General features: G+C 38.9%; 2 protein-coding genes across 3 annotated transcripts in view; both read right to left on the bottom strand.

Moving 5' to 3' along the window:
* The window catches only part of asah1b (N-acylsphingosine amidohydrolase (acid ceramidase) 1b), a 37,673-nt gene extending 23,955 nt beyond the window's left edge, over positions 1-13,718 (bottom strand). The window contains exons 1-5 of one of the 2 annotated variants that reach the window (XM_043689892.1): positions 13,412-13,718; positions 11,085-11,197; positions 4,233-4,279; positions 3,290-3,380; positions 528-614 (exon numbers count right to left, since the gene is read on the bottom strand). In XM_043689892.1, coding sequence (XP_043545827.1) covers positions 528-614; positions 3,290-3,380; positions 4,233-4,279; positions 11,085-11,099 — 240 coding nt within the window. In that variant the 5' untranslated portion in view covers positions 11,100-11,197; positions 13,412-13,718. Of the gene's footprint in view, positions 1-527; positions 615-3,289; positions 3,381-4,232; positions 4,280-10,506; positions 10,646-11,084; positions 11,198-13,411 lie in introns of those variants that run through there. The other variant, XM_043689886.1, reaches the window with a different exon arrangement.
* Positions 13,719-14,868: 1,150 nt separating this feature from the next.
* The window catches only part of frg1 (FSHD region gene 1), a 41,582-nt gene continuing 34,340 nt past the window's right edge, over positions 14,869-22,110 (bottom strand). The window contains exons 7-9 of the mRNA XM_043689905.1: positions 19,941-20,032; positions 17,021-17,131; positions 14,869-15,398 (exon numbers count right to left, since the gene is read on the bottom strand). Coding sequence (XP_043545840.1) covers positions 15,362-15,398; positions 17,021-17,131; positions 19,941-20,032 — 240 coding nt within the window. The 3' untranslated portion in view covers positions 14,869-15,361. The remainder of the gene's footprint in view (positions 15,399-17,020; positions 17,132-19,940; positions 20,033-22,110) is intronic.

The raw sequence follows: 22,110 nt of genomic DNA, 5'->3' as shown, positions 1-22,110 counted from the left end.
TGGCAAAGTTAGTTGAAAATAGATTATCACAAAATAATTAAGAATTTAATTCAGTTTGGATCCATCACCCATGTCACATTTATTATTTTAAAAAAAAACAATTTCATAGGTGGATTGAGGTACAATTCTACTCAAAGCATAATTGGTGGTCTTGGAGTCAAAGCAGAATTTTAGGAGAGTCATCTCTTGCAAATGAGCCCAATTAGCTCAAGTCCTAAAGGGGACGGGGGTCTGCTTCTGGCACAGTACTTCTAAACCGAGTGGAAAAAGTCACCAAAATTGGCATTGCAATGAATCCAATTCAACTCTAAAATTCTGATAGTTTTTGCAATGGTTGTGAAAATATATTGGAGGTGGGGGGGACAGGGGGAGAAGAGTGAAGGATGAATGGAGTAGAGTGAATTCTGAAAAATCCATTGAAAGCACAATTTCTAAGCTCAAGTAATCGGCCATTTAATTACATAACTCTTCCATATATTCAAATACATAAACTGCGTGCTTTGGAACAATTACAAAAGTATCCTTACCAAACTTTTATCCACAATTTCAATTAATTTTCCACTTGGAAAGAAATCATTTGCCAAGTTCTTGATCACTTGGATTAAACTGGTCAGCTGAAATTCATCAGAAAAGATGCATTGTAAACGTTATATATTGTTTGTATGAAAAAAACAAGCCAATTTAACTACATGCAGCACCAATAGTATACACAATTCTGGTAGCTGGAATCCAAGGTTCATTTCCTGAAACAATAATATAACTAGGAGAGATTGGGAAAGAGACTGGGAGGTGGAGGAGTGAAAGAGGCGCACAGATGCTTCTTGGATCCAGCATTTTCAAAATGACAGTTCATTTTTTTAAAAAAAGGAAGAAGTTTCAAAATTGCATTTCTATACTATTGTGAGAAACAAAGCTCACTGTTCAATAATTTCAGTCTGAGTCAAATTCTGAAGCAGTCTTTATTCATATGGTCTTGCAAGCCAGGTGACCATTACAGTAGGCACACCAATCAGGAGGTTACATTACAATATATACAGTTCAATTGAGTCTCTCGATACTCCTCCTTTTACATCATATCTGATAGTCGTATTGCTCTGTGCAGTTGCTAATCTAATTGGCTTACCACATCTGTCTGTGGCCTGTTGTTGGTGTGCAACCCCACCCCCTTGATAGCTGGGTCTTATTACTTTTGCTGACGCAACACTGGATCTTATTCAGTTATCTTATTCATACTAACTCCCTATGTGCGTGACAATTGCAACGGTCATGTCAATACATCGGTTTCCAGCAGTCGACCACCTCCCTTTTCAGTTAGTTATTTCTTGGTATATACTCTCATGATTCCGCCTTGTGATTTTTGCAGAAGCAACATACAATTACTTGTAACTGCTTGCAAGTATATCTAGCTTAACATCAAAATCTGGATGTTCTTGTACATCAGTCAATGTAAGCAAGCATGCAGGTACAGCAGGTAGTGAAGAAAGCTAATAGCATGCTGGCCTTCATAACAAGAGGAATTGAGTATAGAAGCAAAGAGGTCCTTCTGCAGCTGTACAGGGCCCTTGTGAGACCGCACCTGGAGTATCGTGTGCAGTTTTGGTCTCCAAATTTGAGGAAAGACGTTCTGGCTATTGAGGGAGTGCAGCGTAGGTTCACGTGGTCAATTCCCGGAATGGCGGGACTATCTTACGCTGAAAGATTGGAGCGACTGGGCTTGTATATCCTTGAGTTTAGAAGGCTGAGAGGGGGTCTGATTGAGACGTATAAGATTATTAAAGAATTGGACACTCTGGAAGCAGGAAGCATGTTTCCGCTGATGGGTGAGTCCCGAACCAGAGGACACAGTTTAAAATAAGGGGTAGGTCACTTAGAACAGAGTTGAGGAGAAACGTCTTCACCCAGAGAGTGGTGAGTGTGTGGAATGCTCTGCCCCAGAAGGCTGTGGAGGCCAAATCTCTGGATACTTTCAAGAAAGAGTTGGATAGAGCTCTTAAGGATAGTGGAATCGAGGGATATGGGGATAAGGCAGGAACAGGATACTGATTGAGGATGATCAGCCATGATCATAATGAATGGTGTTGCTGGCTCAAAGGGCAGAATGGCCTACTCCTGCACCTATTGTCTTAACATATAACCCCCCCCCCCCTCCCCATGACTCAGCCTTATGATTTTTGCAGAAACAACAACCTTCGCAAGGGCCTCTCACACTATCAAAGACCAATTAGTTTATACAAAATGTTAGTTATGAACTTTGATACTAATGCTCAGGTACTGGCCAATTAAATTGATCTTTCAAAAATTACAAGAAAAGTAAATGTCAGTGGTTACTCTGGAGTTGCACTGTGAAAAATAAATTACATTCACACAGCATTTTCCACAGGCAAATGCCTCAAAGCACTTCAGTCTATGACGCACATTTAAAGTGTAGTTGCTACTGTAATGTAGGAAATGCTGAAGCCAATGTGGTGATAATAATCAGAAAATATTGATGTGATATTGATTGAGATAAGTTTGGGTAAGGCACCAGGGATAACGTTCTCACCTTTCTTTGAAATAGTACCACAGACCTTTTACATCTACCCCAAGGTCTAAGTTTAACATCTCATGCATAAAATTTAGTATCTCAGCCTTGACTTGTGTGCTTAAATTATGGAGTGTTTGCAACGGAATCAGTGTGAATGCAGAATCCAACATTAGTACACCTTTTGATTTGATGACAATTAAAATTAACTATAATTAAACAGATTTTATTGTAAAAGTAATAAAAAAAATCTTAGTACCACTATTGCCAGTATTATTACTTTAATTAATCCATGTAGTCAGCTGTTACTTAAAGTTGTTCAATCCACTCTGAACACATTTTAGTAAAATATTGTTCCTCTTTCTCATCCATTCTTTTCTGATCAATCATTTCCCCTTTTCCCTTGCCTCCAGGAAACAGCTTCTTCTGTTGTTTGAGGGCTTTATTCCTATCTAAGCTTTGATTATGAATATTTTGCATACTTAATGAGGAGGAGTCACTTTGTCCTGATGTAACACCTGAGCACATTTTTGAATTTGGATGAAAAGGGAGAAGGTGCTTGGTAGTAATGGAGGGGTCTGTTTCAATACATATATCACTAATATTGGAAGAAAGGTCAGCTTTCTACTGGCAACTTTCAAACCTGGGTGTTCCTGATTTGTGTAGCACAGCTGCACTTGATGCACAAACTCAAAACTATCAGCATAAGTCAATTGTGTTATGTTTTGCGATAGTAGCAACAATACAAAATGACAGCTGCATACATACCTCCACTTTCTTATCATTAATCAACTGGTTCCACCTTACGCGTGGAGCCAAGTCAAGATTTATCTTGTACCAAGGAACAATGCCTTTAAACCTGTAAACATACACGGTGCCTTTTTTTATTACAATGTCTCATTAAACAGAAAAAGGTTAATTCCATGTTACTGATACAATAATATTGTATTGATATTACAACCAAATGGGTTTTAGCAAACATACAAATGAACAAAATATATTTTTAAACCTTACTGTTTCAGTCAGTCCTTTACTTGAGAAAAAAAATATGTACTGAGAAAAGGAACAAAAGTTGTTTATTCAAAATAAAGATTGTAATTCTTTAATTAGTATTCACCAAAATAGTAAATAAGCAGCAAAGTATTTTAAAAAGGCATAGATTTTGAATAGTGAATGTGTCAAGTACTCAAAATCAATATTTTTGATGGCCAAACAAACACCATTTTCCGATCATGGTATCCTTTTAAAAATGTTTGATTGAATCAGTGAAGAAACTTCATTCAAAATGGGTGATTTTTCCAGCTTTCACAAACAGCTTTGTTTCAAATATAAGACACAATTCAGTGACCCAAAACCTCTGGAGAGGGGAAAATAATTTACAAATATTATTAGCAAGGGCAGCTATTGCCCATTGAAAAATTGTGGGTATATATTTCACTAAATAACTTTAAGGCTCAGAACATACACAAAACAAATAGTAATCTCAAACTCTAGCCGCTCTAAGGCAGCTGAACAGAAGAGAATGTAATTTTTTGCTGCCATACCTATTGGCCTTATGTCAGAGAAAAGCAGTAAAGATTGAATACTAGTCACATCAGTAACTTACACCTGTGGATTCATTGCAAGGGGAAGAAGAAGTGCACCTCAAATGGATGAGAAATTTGCTTAATGAAAAGTTGATACAAACATTCTGAACTGTTTCAGAACTTACGTGGGCCCAGACGGTGGATATGTGCCTCTTCTACAATCTTCAGTGTACTGCATAAAGAAATAAGGTTTTAAAAATGCTCAACCTTCTTTTCATTATATATCAAAAAAGTACCTTCCATAAAACTGTTACGGATTTTAAAAATTCACTGATTCAAGACATGTAGAAAAACAGAGGGCCAGAATAATACCTTGCTTTTATAACCTAACACAACTATGTAATTGTAATATTGTACATTTTGTAAAGGAAGTTAATCTGTCTTTAAACAAATACCTCCCAAAGTCACATGATCACTTGTGAATTTCAGTTGCCATTGGGATTTGAGTGTACTTGTCTCAGGAAGAAATCGAGACACATTTTGGAAATTATTATTTTTATTGATAACCCTGAAAGTCCTTGATAAAGTCCTTAGTTCACCTGGAGGTATAAATAGCTCTTTCTAGCTGAGCACAATCTGACAACAACAGTCATTTAAGCTAATTGTTGAAACAGTTAATTACACCGATTGCAAGACAACAGGCAAGTCACCTGCCTAGGTGTAAGCAAATACATAACATTGATACGGGATTTACCAGTTTTGGGAAAGCAGCAATTTTAAGTTTTGATCTGTACAAAACTGGCTACAAGCAATCATTTTGCATAGGAACCAGCCCTCTAATGGTAACTCCTCCTTGAAAACATTCAATGTTGTATCAGCCTCAATTGCTTTCTGTACAGGAGAATTCTACATGCTCGCCATTCTCCTTCTCTCAATCCTCTCTCATTAGGAAAGGGGGAGGTGCAATCTATTGCCATGCAAATAATAATCTGCTTGTGTTTGCTATCAAAGTGGATAACCTCACATTTATCAACATTAACTTCCATGTGTCATGCATTTGCCAACTTGCCCAAATCACAATTAAGTATTTCTGCATCCCCCTCACAGTTCACCCTCCCACCCAACTTTTGTGTCACATGCAAACTTGCAGATATTAAACTTTGTTCTCTCACCTAAATCACTAATACATGTGAATAGCTGGCAACCAAGCATTAATCCCTGCAGTTTCCCAGTAGTCACTGCCTGCCACTCGGACAAAGATCCATATATTCCCACTGTCTTTTTTTCTTTTGTCTGCTAACAAGTTCTTTATCCATGTCAGTACACTAGCCCCAATCCCATGTGCTTTAATATTAACCATCTAATTATGTGGGACCTGATCAAAAGCTTTTTGAAAGTCCAAGTAAGCCCCATACAACAACTCCCCCTTATAAACTATAATAGTTGCATCCTTGCAAATTTCTAGTGGATTTGTTAAGCACGATTTCTCTTTTGTAAACGCATGATGACTCTTTCTGATCCTGTTTTTCAAATGGTCTTCTATTAAGTCTTTTATAACGGACTCTAACATTTTCTGTGCAACCTTATCAGTCCTTAACTCTAGAGATAGAATCTTTACACAAGTAACAGGCTTCCAGAAATCTTAAGACAGAAATAAAATCAGTCTTTTAAGAATCTTTCATTCTGATTTTAATTTTTATGAATGGAATTTTTGCAAATAACTCATTTTGACTTAAGTAGTTGAGCAATAGTCATAATAAACTAATCCTTTGTCTTGTTTAAATGCAAGTCTGTGCTTTTGGGTACTTTCACAGTGGATATGAGAGATGATACAGGAGCTTAGACAAATTTATTCATCCTCAGATCACTCCAAAGGCATGCCTGATGTGATTTCGATGTAGCCAATACACTGGGGAGAAAATTAGGAAACAAGTGACAGAATGATTAAGCAATAAAAAAAAAAATTGAGCCCTGCTTCACTTTGAGAAATAAAGACCAGAACCTGGTGTCAGAGTGACTTCCAGGAAGAGTAGTCTTTTGATAATTACACAGTTCTATGTTGCCATAAGCTCTAGGGACCAAACAGAGTTGCTCAGAAAACATAAACATAAAGATTCAAAACTGACTTTAGGAAACCAGCATTTCATGCATTTAGGCCTGAGTCTGCAAAGTATTTCTGCATAACACAATGGAGACAGAACCAATATAATTTCACATCAATACTACCTTAGCCCAATGACCATATCTATGCAAAAACCATCCGTTCCCAATTCTGATGTAATCTGGACGTATTTAAAAGAGGTTAGTCAAATGGTCACATCCTACTCCAAAAAAAAACCCCTAGGCTATAAGCTCAACATGAAAATAGCCGCAAAATACTTAAAAATCAAACAGCAGCTTCAGTTTTTGCTTTGAATCTTTTACATCAATCTCTGCTATTATTAGCTAAATCTGGATTTGAACCCTCCTCATTCCAATTCTTTAATCCTTAGCTTCATTGATTCAGCCTTTGAAATTCACAACACAGATTGGCGAGTATGATACCACAGAATTACTCTGGTGTAGGGGGGCAGTCTATTAGTCTGCACAAGCTCATCAAATGACCATTATAAACTTGGTGTCATTGAACGACCTTTTCCACATAGACATGCATGTTTATTTAAATAAATCACCCAGTGTCCTCTTGAATGTCTCGATAGACCCTGCTTCCCCACCATGATTGCAAACAGTGCATTCCACACCCTAACTACTCATTGCGTGAAAATGCATTGTTTTTTCTGTAAATCACTGTGTCCTCCTGTGCTTGATTTATAGAGTCACAGCATGGAAACAATCTTCGATCCAACCCATCCATGCTGACCAGACATCCCAATCTGACCTAGTCCCATTTGTCATTTGGCCTATTGTTCTAGCAACTCAAGATTGGTCATCCATGAGGTACAATGAGCCATCAACAGCAGAGTTGAACTCCAGCACAGTCTGTAGCCTCACAGGCCAGCATATCCTCCACTCAACCATTACAACCAAACCAGGGGATTAACCCTGGTTTAATGGAGAGTGCATGAGGGCATGCTAGGAGCAGCGCCAGGCAGACCTGAAGATGAGAGGTCAACCTTATGAAGCCAAACAGGATGACATGCATTGTAATAGATTTAGATTACATTACAGTGTGGAAACAGGCCCTTCGGCCCAACAAGTCCACACCGACCCGCCGAAGCGAAACCCACCCATACCCCTACATTTACCCCTTACCTAACAGTACGGGCAATTTTAGCATAGCCAATTCACCTAACCCTGCACATCTTTTGGACTGTGGGAGGAAACCGGAGCACCCGGAGGAAACCCACGCAGACACAGGGAGAACGTGCAAACTCCACACAGTCAGTCGCCTGAGGCGGGAATTGAACCCGGGTCTCAGGCGCTGTGAGGCAGCAGTGCTAACCACTGTGCCACTGTGCCAAACAACATTAGCAGCAACTGATAGACTGAGCTAAGTGATCCCACAACCAACTGATCAGATCTAAGCTCTGCAGTCCTGCCACATCCAGTCGTGAATTGTGGTGGATGACTAAACAAGTCAATGGAGGAGGAAGCTCTGCAAATATCCCCATTCTCAATGATGGGGGAGCCCAGCATATCAGTGCAAAAGAGAAGGCTGAAGTTTTCACAGCAACCTTCAGCCAGAAGTACTAAGTGGATGATCCATCTTGGCCTCCTCCATTGGTCTCCAGCATTCCAGATCCCAGTCTTCAGCCAATTTGATTCACTCCACTATATCAAGAAAGGATGGAGGCACTAGATACTGCAAAGGTTGCGGGCCCTGACAACATTCCAGCAATCATACTGAAAACTGGTGTTCCAGAAGTTGCTGCTCCTCTAGCCAAGCTGTTTCAGTACAGTTACAACATTAGCATCCATCCAACAATGTGGAAAATTGCCTAGGTTTAGGTCTTGTACATAAAAACCAGGCCAAATCCAACCCAGCCAATTACCACCCCATCAGTCTACGCTCAATCATCAGTAAAGTGACGGAAGGTGTCATCAACAGTGCTAACAAGCAGCACCTGCTCAGTGACACCCAGTTTGGGTTCCACCAGGGCCACTCAGCTCCTGACCTCATTACAGCCTTGGCTTAAACATGGACAAAAGAGCTGAATTCCAGAGCTGAGCCCTTATACGAATTCTTTGCTCTTGTACTCTATGTAACTATTAATAAAACCCAAGATACCATATGCTTTATTAATTGCTCTTTCCAGCTGTTCTACCAATGATCCGTGTACATATGCACTGAGATCCCTCTGATTCTGCACCCACCTTAGAATTGATCCCCTTATTTAATATTGTCTATTCACATTCTTCCTATCACCTCACAGTTGAACTTCATCTGTCACCCAAATCCACCAACTTGTTGATGTCCTTTTGAAGTTGAATCAAAATATTATAGAATGAAAACTTTAAGTTTTAAACAAAATGTTAAAAAGAGAATCTTTCAGATAATCTATGAAAAGGTTTTAAGAACAAGTGAAGTAAAAAAAATTCCACTGTTTGTAAACCAGTTTAAGGCATTAGATCAAGGTTATCCTACAAGGGAAGAATGACAAAGGTGGTGTAGCCGTGATGTCACTGAACTGGTAATCCATGTGAATGCATTGTAGACATGGGTCCAAGTCACATTGATGGAATTTAAATTCAATTAATAAATCTGGAATATATAAAACCTGTCATGGTGGCCATGAAATGATCAATTTTCATAAAAACCAAAAATACATATTGACAGAACTGAAATAAAATGCACTCAGCAAAGTAACAAAGAGGTAGTTAGGTAGATATCCATAAGGAATTATTTTTCAGTAAGCTTATACTGTACTGAGAATTAAAGAATAGCCTTTAGGGCTATGCTGAAAATGAAACCTATTATATACAGCCATGCATAATATTTGCACATTAAGATTAGTATATTTGCCTTGCAATGAGATAGCTTGCAGTTTTCATAAATACCAAGTCTCTTTATTGGGAGGTCATTTCATAATCCCACAATTGTAACAGAATGTTGGTTAGAAGCTTGAGGTCCCAAAACTTCCTTTATAACAACATATGAAGTTACTTGAGCTGTAAATACAAGAACCTGTTTTTCACCATCAGAGTTCAGTGTGCTGGGGATATATTTTTTGCTCTTGGAGTATCTTCTCCTGATGATTTAGGTTTCTTAACATTATGCTTTTCCACAGGCACTTCCAACAGGAAGGTAGTGTTGGTGTTTTTACAGCTGACAGTGAGGATATGCTATGCCATTCAGGGAGGCAGTTGCAGGTCCGATTCCACACTTCCATCCTAATGCTTCTATAGGGTTGGACACTGGAGCATTAAATTGCAGAGTACAGAGCGGAGGGTTAAAAGTCTTATGTACACAACCAAAACGTATCTACTCATAGAAACCAAACAGGCTTGGTACTTCCCCAAAGATTGTACATCACATTCCTAAAGTTGGGCTTCAGTCATGGATTATAAGAATTAATTAAGTTTGGTTTTAGTGTTGTTAATTGTTCAGTAAAATCGACAAATTTGATGACTGAAAACGTTAGTTAGCAATCACATACCAATGATATTTGTGCTGAATCAATGGGGGTTTAGATATTTCTCACCATGCTCAGTACAAAAGGTCATAGCAGTTTTAACTTAAATACTACTTTTCCTTAAAATGTTTATTTTCTTGTTTAGTCATTGATTTAAAATTTCAGTTAGTTAACTCCCTAGTAAGCAAAACCAAATATTTAGTCAGAACTTTGTGATAGTGCACTGGCCAGACAACGTTAGGTCGCTGCAACACGGAAAGTGTCGTGTGATCAAACGTCCTGATCAAACATCACAAGAACAATTCACGTGATCAAATACCACGTGAAAAATCAATTTCCGCAAATCCCCAACACTAGTAGAAAACAGTTCTGTCGTGGGAAGGTGAATTTTGGAAAAGTTTAAGATTATGGAAGCTGAGAGACCAGTGTGGGGTAAGAAGTCAGTCAACAAAGGCGTGGTCAACTTCTGCATTTTATGAAACTTTTGAATATTTTTGTAGAAACAAGGGATAAAAGGTTATGGGTGAAGATAATGGATAGTTAAACACCACCTTCATTTCTAATCAAATCAAAAAATCTACCTTAGAAATAACAAGATCTCAGTTTGTAAATATCTACAGATTTCCTCCTGAAATATTGAAAATTGTGCAATTGAAGATAATTTAACAAAAAAAATTCTCAAAGTACAAAAAGGGATTCTCACAGTTCCATCTATGTGAAAAGTACATCAACGTATAAAAGTTCATAACACCAGAATCCTTTCTGATCTATCACGGGAAACCTCCATAGTTAGTAACAGATCGGTTCCTGGATTGTTGTGAAAACCCGGAACCGCGCAGCCAGTCCCTGCGGCCGTGACTTATCAACAGCGAATGTATTCACTCACCGGCGGCACGAACTGTGCCAGTGCAGAAAGCGAGAGAGTAACCAGTAAGAGATAGCAACTCCCCGACTGCATCTTTCCCCTCAGTCTTATCCCCATGCTGCTACTCCTGTCCCTCTGATCCTGGCCCCAGGAGCTCCTGCCGGCCTCTGAGGGTGGAGACAGGAAGAGAGGGATGGGGGTTGGGACAAAAAGCGACAGCGCTCTCTCCATTATCTAATCCAATCGCAAACTTGGCTGCGGATGAGTTGTTATCGTTTAGAAATCTGAGGGTCAACACATTGGCGGAAAAGACCCGTCCAAATTGATTAAGCCCAGTAAATTAAGCTCTGATGTGTTATTTATTTTCAGATTTCAATGTATATTTTTAAAAAAAAACATAAATCACTGGTCCAGAAGGACATCATTCCTCAAAAGAGGCAGAAACAAGTTATTGGCTGGGGTATAAATTCAAGACAGTGTTAACGCATTACTTACGAATACTGGTTATAATTAAATGGATTGATACAAGAATTAACAGATCACTCTGAATCAAAAACATTTCTACTGTCTAATAATTTAGAGCTGATATGTGTTATTACCTGTTTTTTTCTCATTAACTGAACTCTTAATATTAATTGTCAGCAATTAACCTCCTTCCTCCATTCCTCATTGAGGGGCTGGAACTAGTGTAAATCCTTTGTTGCTTGGACTCCTGTGGGAAGAGTGGTATTGTACTTACTTATAGGCCTGAAAGTCTAGGTCTAAGTCTCTTATACCAATTTAGTATTCAATATTCAGTGCAGACTCTACAATAGGGAGGCCAAACATAAATTAGGTGATCACTTTGTGGAGCTTTTCATTACCTAAGCTGCTGCCTGTAAAGGACCATAGAACTCAGGGTCAGGAGGAGGCCGACTGGGCCTTTGAACCTGCTCCATCATTCAATAATATCATGCCTAATCTGGATGTGGTCCTGCCTTCACTTTCTTCTCTGATGTCATAGCCCTTGACTTTCTTGGGCTGACAAAAAATGTTCTAACTCAGCCCTAAATAAATTCAGTGACCCAGCCAATATGTTACGAAGAGAATTCAATAGACTAACAACCCCAAGAGAAAATAAATTCTTATTATTACATTCTTTTAAGGAAGATTCCTTATTCCTAAACTGTGTCCCTATTTCAAATTTCTCCCACATGAACAAGCATCCTCCTAAGTATTTATCTACCAAGTTCCTCCGAATCTAATTAAGTTTGAATGAGATTGTGTTTCATTCAAAACACATCAGCAGAAGCCAACTTATTCAATCTTGGTTCATAAGGACCTCAACTAGGAATAGAATGAGTGAATCTTATCTGAATTGCTAATGTAATTATAACATTTTTCAAATAAAGAGACTAAACTGTACATTGCCTGTCATTTTACTTTTTTTGCCTCCTTCTTACTTTTGACCTCTACTAGTCCAATGAAGCTTAAGTAATCTCATCTTGTAATTAGGCATATTACAGCCTTTTCGCTCAATAAGGTCAATTCCCAGTTCTTTGGACTGCAACTGTTGAATGCTGCATTTTCCACTAACTCTAAATTCATGTTTGCTTTCTTTACTCATCCCACTACCATGCCCTTTTGCCTTGCACTATTATATTTCCTTTCTGTCTTACCTTCTTGCTGTCCCATCACAGGCTTTTTCATATTCTTACCTTCACTTGTTCTTTTCCCTTCCTCAGTACTTGTTGCATCTCTAACTTTTTCCACTTCTGATGAAAAGGTCATTAATTTGAAATGTAGGATATAATCTTCCCAGTCGCTGAGAAAGTGAGCCATGGTGAGAAAGTTGTGAAAATTGGGAGAGATATCCGGTGCGGACCTTCTTGATATTGCGACCAGGAAGTCCCATTTTCCAGCCAAGTATTGGATGGCTGGTAAGATTCTGTCTAATGAGTGGTCAGATATCTATTAACATGGATTATCACTGACTATCGCCTTTATTAATATGTAGTTTCCTATTCTCCCATCCACGTAGTGCATGTGCATCAACTGAATGGCCATGTCTGAAAGTAATCCTTAGTCGAGGGTAAAACAACAGTCAGGGGCCCCAGCACAATAAGTCAATGGTGACCTCTAATAACAGTCCGGGGGCTCAGATATAGCATGTCGACAACTGAGGGCAGTCAGCAACTGGGAATCTGTATCTCGACAGTCTGGGGAGTGGGCCCATAATCAATCCTTTGGCTCCGGTGCAACCAGTCCATGGAGTTGTGGGAAGACAGTTGGGAAACTGCCCTCAAGTCATATGTCCTGGTGAGGGGAGGCTAAAATTGGGAGGTGAAGACCGAGTAAGACAAGTTGGGTGGAGACTTGGGGAAGTTGAAAGCCAATGGGGTTAATGTACAGGACTACGAAGAAAGGAATGTGTAGACCAGAAGTAAGTGGATGAAGCTAAGACTGACTGGTTGAAGAGCGATGATTAAGGGATTCCTTCTTTGAGGGAGTGATTTGAATTTTGAACAATGTGAGGCCATTCAAAGGGCAAAACATTATATGGACATCCCTAGACTGAAGGTGAAACACATCTATGACCCACTATATGCTGTGTGTGTACCTGAGACATTAACCTACCATATGATAAACACTCTGGGCCACATGTAGCATTGAGAATCAATCCCACTAATTGCTGTGAGGCACAAGCAATGTTTGGGACCTGGAAAATTGACCCTAGTTGCCACAATAGCAATTATTTTTCACAATCCTATAGTCTGCACATTGTGCAGCAGTTGCTCACTTCACACACTTGAGTATAAAACATGGTATAGTGCTAAGAATGGCTAGGGTCTGTATCGCCAAAGTTGTGGTTGTTGCTAAACAGACATTCATACAACTCAAGAAAAGTGAACATACATTTACAAATGTATTTACAATGAATTCTCACCTCTGCTACCTACGTGTCCTGTCAGGTCATCTTTCTTTCCCTCCCACTAAACCTCAATATAGTGCCATGTTTTGTAGCTAGGGTGGAGGGAACCTGCCCTGCAGTGGTGCCTGTAGCTATTGGAGTTTTTGTTGGGTGACCCCAGTAACATTTCAGGCTCGAGGGCGCAGACATGCGGAGTCCTCGGTGCAATCTTCTCAGCTTCATATCCCACAGGAGGGAGGCAGGAGACATTGAAGTGGAAGGTCTGGCCACCCCTGGTATCCGACTGCTACCCTAAAAGGCTGGAAATACAAACAGACTGTGGGAGGAATTCTTGTGAGATCAGAATGTACTGCCTATATTATGCAGGTTATGTACTCATTCAGGATAACCACATGATTTGTATCAAAGATTTTGAAAGGATGGATTGAACTAGGACTGACTGGAGAGAAAGCTGTGTTCAGAAGGATATAATACCATCATGGTCTGGGGACAGAATAGAGTGTAAGTGTAGACTGGAGTGGAACAGAGTAGGTTTGCCTGAACCATTCGTTGCACTTTAAAATACATCTCCCAGCCTCCTGGGTTACAACTGCTTGAGTATCCTTTGATTGCTAATTTAGCATTAGTAGAAAGCAGTGATAGTAAAAAGCATCTAAATGAAGCTTGGCTGGCGATGAGAGGGCATCCCTATCAGATCACTCCTCCATACCCAAAGTGTAACCACACCAACACAGTGGTTGCAGCAAGGAAGAGACAGTCACCCCTCTTCTTCTGCAGTCTGTTGGTAAGGGAGGTCTAGAAAGAGATGTCAAGATTTTCATTCAGCTTCATCCCAAGCAGCTCCATAACAAGGACTTTGTGTTCTACAGGACATATGCTGAAACGCCAAATGAACTGCTGTTGAAGGACCATAAACTTATTGAAATGGGCTGTTTGGGACACCCAGTTCAGTTGCTAGTTAACTGGAACCCCCAGACATTAAAGTGACTATTTCAAGTCCGTCCATATTCCAGGCCATTGGTGATACTGGCTGGGTCAACACCCTACACAGTTCATTCAAAATGTTGATCAATCTTTGTGCAACATTGTTGTAGTTTATCGGGTGTTCAAATTTCCTCTTCAGTGTCACTTCATTTCCACCCATTTCCAATGCTAAAGATTTGATTTCAAACTTTAATATGCTACAAATTTACTTCAGTATCATCAAATTAAATGGATAGGGTCCAATGGGTGACTGGTTTTATTCACTTTATAATAAGTGTTCTATTGTCTGTGAACAAATACATTAGGAATGCAACTATGTGTGCTATTCTATATGAGATAAATGAAAAAAATTACAATGTTATATTTTAAAAAGAGAATAGATCAAACCATGATCCTGGTAATTTCTTCTTTATCTTAAGAAAAAGTCCAGATGGATTTGATATCATCTCTCTTTCTGCTGCATAATCAGGAAAATAATAAAAACAAAGTTTAATTTTATACATAATTTTATAATACAGAGACAGTTTGCTTGTCTCCCTAATTTAAGACTTGAATCCTCCACAAGATCACAGCATGGATTGTGAATTAGCAAATATGAATAAAACAATAATGAACTAATTAAGGCATTATAAATGTTGTACAGAGAACATATATTTAATACAACTCTGACAAATATTCCTTGAGCTCGCCTTTCATTTTTGGATATACCACCACAGTAAAGATTTAGTGGGAATGTAGCATATTCAGTAATTACAATTAATTCTGTGTAACATGTGTGCTGTTCATGTAATTAATCTGGAATAGCAACCATACAAGGCTACCTACATAACACACTTTTCAAAAGTAAAAGAAAAATTGAAAATGGCACGTTTACATTACAGGTAATGCTGCTTGTTGTACAGCATTGCTAGTTTTATATAAACACAAGCAGCCTTGGAGATAAAAAAAATTCATACATCTAGTGAAAATAACAAAATTGCTTCATTTGCAATATCGATCAGCTTTCATCTTGGATCGCCTGCAAAGCAAAACAGAGAAATTCATTACAGATATGTAAAGATAAAAAGTAATAGAATGTATAATGTATCTTGTATATGCCTTCACTAATGAGGATGATGCAGTCAAGATCATCGTGGGAAAAAAAGCAATAGCAAATGTAAAATTAAAACAAAAGGGCTTTAGAAAAGCAGGCAGTACTAAAGTTGATAAATTACCATGTTTGGATTAGATGCATCCAATCCCAATGAGGGATTGTGAAGGCACTGGTGATACCCTTCTAATTCTCCCTGGCTAAGGATGATGACAAAGGACTGGAGAATTGTAAAATGTTACACTCCTGTTCAAAAAGGGTGTAAAGACAAGCTTAGCAACCACAAGCCAGTCAGTTTAATCTCAGTGATGGAAAAGCTTTTAGGAACGTGACAAAGTCAATTGAGAAAAGCTAAGAAATACATATCATTTTGACTAAATTGATTGAGTAGAGGGTTGATGAGGACTTCCAAAGGTCATTTAATGAAGTGCTACATAACAGACTTGTGAACAAGGTTTAAGCAAATGAATAAAAGGAATGGCAGAATAAAGTTGGCCGAGTGTCAGAGAACAGAAAATCGTGATGAATGGTTGATTTATAATGGGGTTTTTTAGGGATCAGTTTTAGGACTAATTTTTATTATCTATATTATTCTATACTTAGGTTACAGGGTACAATTTTGATGTTTTCAATGAATGTAAATCTTGGGAAGGGTAGCAATAAGCTTTGAGAGAACAGATAAGCTCATGGCATTGGTGAAGGTTTGACAGGTAAAATTTAATGTCGAGAAGTGTGAAGTAAAACAAAAGGAATGATGAAAGAAAGTGCAAAACAAACGATACTGGTCTAAACTCTGGGGTATATGTACATAAAGCATTGAAGGTGAAAGGATAGGTGGTAGGGCAAATAGTTAAAAAGAATTTAGGATTTTAGTTTTATAAATAAAAACACAAGATACGAAAGCAAGGAAGTTGTAATGAATCTTCATAAAACAATTTTTCAGCTTCAGTTGGAGCATATTGTCCAATTCAGGTCAATGCACTTTGTAAAGATGTGAAGGCTTTAGAGAGAATGCAGAAAAGATTTATGACAAAGGCTCTGGTGATGAGAGACTTCAATTACTCAATAGAGGCTGGGACTGCTCTTCGAGAAGGTTGTATGGAGATTTGATAGGTGATGAGTCTGGACATAGTAGATAGGGGGAAACTGTCCCTGCTGGGAAAGGACACCAATTTAAGTCGAAAGAACTACTGGTGACATGAGCAAAAACATTTTTCACAACAAGTAGTTTGAATTTGAAATTAACTGTTTGAGACTGTAGAGGAGGCAAATTCAATTGTACCTTTCAAAATAGAACTGCTTGATTATCTGAGAGTAAAGATTTGCAAGGCAATGAGGAAAAGGTAGGTGAGAGGAAGTACCAGATACAACACAAATTCCCAGCTTAGCAAACAGAACCACAACAGGAAGTACCAGAGTTGCTCATGAAGGCAACTAATGTTGACGCAATAAGCCAAATAGCTTCCTTCTCTGCTGTAACGATTCCATGACACCAACAGACTAAATGGGAAGACTTCTTTCAAGGTGGTAAATAAAATTTAAACACGTACCTGTCCAACAAGGCCTCGTGAAAAGTACCTTCTTTCCTGGCTTTCTTCAGCAGTTTACTATCCTCTACATTTACTCGAAGTTTATGGTCTTGAAAGCTCTGGAATTTCTTTCTGCAGCAGAAGAATTATATTAGCAACCTGAAGTAAGCCTTTAACAAAATAACAAAAAATAGCACCCCACCATAATATATTCAAAGCTCCTTATCACCCATTTTCTCAAGACTTGCATCTCTGGATTGTTGCGTTTTTTGCAATTCAATTTATTTTTCCCCAAAATATTCTAATTCTGTGAGAAGCCAAATATGATAAACTGATTTAATGATGAATTGTGTACTGACAGTTATCAGGACATGCTTGCAGAATGAAAACTATTCATTTAAGAAAAGCAAACATAAGCAACAATTTCAAAAGGAAACTGGATAGACACCTGAAGGAAATAAACTTGCAGGGCTATGGTGTTGTAAGTGACTATGACTCTGAGCACATACAAACGTCTTGAAAATAATAAAGTTTAGACCTTGCAAACAAATGAATTGGCTACATAAGCAAGATTGATCAAGAGAACTGCCGTCAGTACAAGTTGCAAAAGAACATAATTAGATTAGGTGCTAAGGAGCATGTCTTTTTATACAATGTCAATGAAACAAACTTGGTCAGCACTGTAAATGATGCCGATGTGAATGGAAAGTTACAAAATGGCACTGATAAAGATTGACTATGCAAAATTGTTATAGGTGGAATTGTGGTGAAGTTAAATATTATTTGCTTTGGAAAGATTGATTGAATATTTTCAAAATGGTGAGAAGCTAGAAACTGTGAAGGTGCAGAGACTTAGGAGCCCATGTTGAGAAATGACTAAAAGCCAATACACAGATGCACAGGACAATAAGAAACAAACAGGAATTGGACATTGAGCCTTTGAGTCTGTTTCAATCATTCAGTAAGATTAAGGCTGAAATTCAACATCAACACCACTTTCTTGCTCTATCCCCACATCCTTAGCTCTAACATTAAATATAGGCTCCGCACTTTAGGAAGGATATATTGATCTTAGAGGTTCTCATGTAGATTGACCAGAATGATACTGTGGCTAAGAGTTAAAGTATGAAGTTTCATGTAGCAGTACTGTATTTCCTTCAGTATGGGAGAGTTAAGGGTGACCTAATGGAGGAGTTAAGATGAATAAATGATTTGTAAGTATAGGTAGACAGCAATATCATCTCAAGTGGTGGACTCTTGGACAAGACTATCAACTTAAATCCAAGAGCTAGTGATGATGTTGGAAGTAATTTACACAAAGAACAGTGAAAATCTGGAACTTTAGGATCCTCTCAACTTCAGAAGCCCCAGGTTTATTCAGAATTTCTAGATTTTGTGACAAAGGTGATGATTTGGCGTGGACCATAATAGAAAATCCAGACAGATATTTTAAAAATAAATATTCTCCCTTTCTCCAACATTATACCAAGCATTATTTTGGTATGCTTGCATTGGTCATTGCATTGAATATAGAAGTTGGGAGGTCATGTTGCAGCTGTATAGGGCATTGGTTAGGCCACTTTTGGAATTATGCATTCAATTCTGGTCTCTCTCCTATAGGAATGATGTTGTGAAACTTGAAAGGGTTCAGAAAAGATTTACAAGGATGTTGCCAAGGTTGAAGGATTTGAGCTTTAGGGAGAGGCTGAATAGGTTGAGGCTGTTTTCCCTGGAGTGTCAAAGGCTGAGGGATAACCTTATAGAGGTTTATAAAACCATGACAGGCATGGATAAGTGAATAGTTAATGTCTTTTTCCCCAAGATAGGGGAGTCCAAAACTAGAGGGCATAAGTTTAAGGTGAGAGGGGAAAGATTTAAAAGGAATCTAAGAGGCAACATTTTCACTCAGAGAGTGGTGCATGCATAGAATGAGCTGCTAGAGATTAGATTAGATTACATTACAGTGTGGAAACAGGCCCTTCGGCCCAACAAGTCCATACCGACCCGCCGAAGCGAAACCCACCCATACCCCTACATTTACCCCTTACCTAACACTACGGGCAATTTAGCATGGCCAATTCACCTGACCCTGCACATCTTTGGACTGTGGGAGGAAACCGGAGCACCTGGAGGAAACCCACGCAGACACGGGGAGAATGTGCAAACTCCACACAGTCAGTCGCCTGGTAAAATTACAACATCTAAAAGGCATCTGGATGGGTATATGAATAGGAAAGATTTAGAGAGATATGGGACAAATGTTGGCAAATGTGGCTAGATTGATCTAGAATATCTGGTCAGCATGGGCAAGTTGGACTCAAGGATCTGTTCTGTGCTATACGTCTCTATGACTCTAAGTCAAGCAGACATATGTGCTGTTCCAAACTTAAGAGCAGCATATGACTCTCTCTGTTGCCAATGTGTGATAGTCCTATAAGATTCACCAGCTCTGCCACAGAAAGTTTGCCTAAACAATGTTACATTGAAAGTTTGCTTCTTCAGAAACTGTAAAACAAAAAACCATTCAAACTAAGTACACTGGGTACCAAAGAAATGAAGAACTCTTTCTGGGAACGGTAACAACTCAGATATGCCAATCCCAGAAGATGGTACTATGTTGCAGGTTCCCGTTCTCTGTATTCTCAGCAATTTAAAAGGAAGTATAAATAGACGCATCTTATTTTGTGGACTACAGTCTGTTCTGATATAATGTGATAGTTCTGTTCTCATGTAATCCTGCGTTAAAATTATGTAATAGTAGCACCATTTAAACCAATCGGTCTGGAATTGCGTTATGGCAATACAGGTAAGGAAAGTTTGCGATCTACAAGTTATAGTCTAAAATTTTCAATCACGTTATAGCCAATTCGTGTTGAAGAAATATGCGTTATAGCAGAACTGACCATTCTCCAATTGTGCTCAGAACCTTTGGTGTACTTACACGTAATTGATTTCACATTGTTTTACGTTCCCTTTGTCTTCATCTAAAAGCTCATTTTTTTCTTTCACAACAATATCAGCACAAGACCGAATCTGTTATAAACAAAAATGCAAGTTGCAGATGAAGTTTAAAAATGTTTATGGTTGGACCTAGCTATCTGAATGCATTAAAAACTGCAAGGGCCATCAGTATGAGCAGTGTTCTTGAAGTAATAGGGGATAGTTGATCAAGTTTGTTGTAGCTTGACTATGCTGAAAAAATCACATTTTATTGAAGCTTTACGCTTTATGCACATTAGGACATTTACAAGATAATTGAGTCAAGGGGAGAACCATGATCTGTACTACCAAATGATAATCACAAAATTGTTATGGCGGAGGAGGAGGAGGCCATTTGACCCATTGTGCCTTCACCAGCTTTTCAAAAGAGTATCGTTAACTAATTATGTAAGTTAGCTCGCTGAGCTGGAAGATTTGTTTTCATACTAGGTAACATCATCAGTTAGAGTCTCTGGTGAAGAGCTGGTGGTATGTTCTGCCTCTCTATTTATAGATCTTGGTTGTTAAGGATGGTGATGCCATTTCCATTCCTTTTTTCAAGGGAAGGTAGATAGGATCAAAATTGATGTGTTTATTGATGGAGTTCTGGTTAGAATGCCATCCCCATACCATGTAAGAACGGTAATAAACACTACATCGGACAGACTGGCAAGAAACTTGCCACCAGGATACACGAACGCCAAGGGGCCACCAAAAGACACGACCCACTATCAGTAGTTTCCATACATACAGATAAAGAAGGACATTACTGTGACTGTGACAACGACAACACACATATCCTAGGACTGGCGAAACAAAGACACGCATGAGAATTCTTTGAGGCAAGGCATTCTATCCAGAACTCCATCAATAAACACATCGATATATTTCCTATCTACCTTCCCTTGGAAAAAAAAGAACTGGATGTGACAGAAACCAAGATCTATAAATAGAGAGGCGGGATGTACCACCAGCGCTTCACTGGAGACTCTCACTGATGATGTTACCTAGTGTGGTGATGAAACTTCTGAAAACAGATTTTCCAGCTCAGCGAGCTAACTTACGTATTTATCATCAACCTGAGCTACAAATCTTCTCAAAAATCGCTATCATTAACTAATGTCAATTTTCTCCCTTTTCCCGATTTCCTTGAGTACGATTTCTAACCAAATAATCCAATACCCTCAAATAGCTCATCGAACATTTCCAGGCAGTGCATTCCTTACCATAATAATAGACAATAGGTGCAGGAGTAGACCATTCTGCCCTTCGAGCCTGCACCACCATTCAATATAATCATGGCTGATCATCCTTAATCAGTATCCTGTTCCTGCCTTATCTCCATAATCCTTGATTCCACTAACCTTGAGAGCTCTATCCAACTCTTTCTTAAACGAATCCAGAGACTGGGCCTCCACAGCCCTCTGGGGCACAGCATTCCACACAGCCACCACTCTCTGGGTGAAGAAGTTTCTCCTCATCTCTGTCCTAAATGGTCTACCCCGTATTTTTAAGCTGTATCCTCCGGTTCGGCACTGACCCATCAGCGGAAACATGTTTCATGCCTCCAGCATGTCCAATCCTTTAATAATTTTATATGTCTCAATCATATCCCCTCTCAGTCTTCTAAACTCAAGGGTATACAAGCCCAGTCGCTCCAGTCTTTCAGCATAAGGTAGTCCCGCTATTCCAGAAATTGACCTCGTGAACCTACGCTGCACTCCCTCAATAGCCAGAATGTCTTTCCTCAAATTTGGAGACCAGAACTGCACACAGTACTCCCGGTGTGGTCTCATTTCCTCAAATTTGGAGACCAGAACTGCACACAGTACTCCAGGTGTGGTCTCACCAGGGCCCTGTACAGCTGCAGAAGAACTTCTTTGCTTCTATACTCAATGCCTCTTGTTATGAAGGCCAGCATGCTATTAGCCTTCTTCACTACCTACTGTACCTGCATGCTTACCTTCACTGACTGGTGTACAAGAACACCCAGATCTCTTTGTACTGCCCCTTTACATAAATTGATTCCATTGAGGTAGTAGTCTGCCTTCCTGTTCTTGCTACCAAAGTGGATAACCATACATTTATCCACATTAAACTGCATCTGCCATGCATCTGACCACTCACCTAAC

Source organism: Chiloscyllium plagiosum, chromosome 1 (assembly GCF_004010195.1).
Source record: "Chiloscyllium plagiosum isolate BGI_BamShark_2017 chromosome 1, ASM401019v2, whole genome shotgun sequence".
NCBI lineage: Eukaryota > Metazoa > Chordata > Chondrichthyes > Orectolobiformes > Hemiscylliidae > Chiloscyllium > Chiloscyllium plagiosum.
Note: the sequence above shows the minus strand (reverse complement) of the source record. Positions and strands in the feature narration are given on the sequence as shown.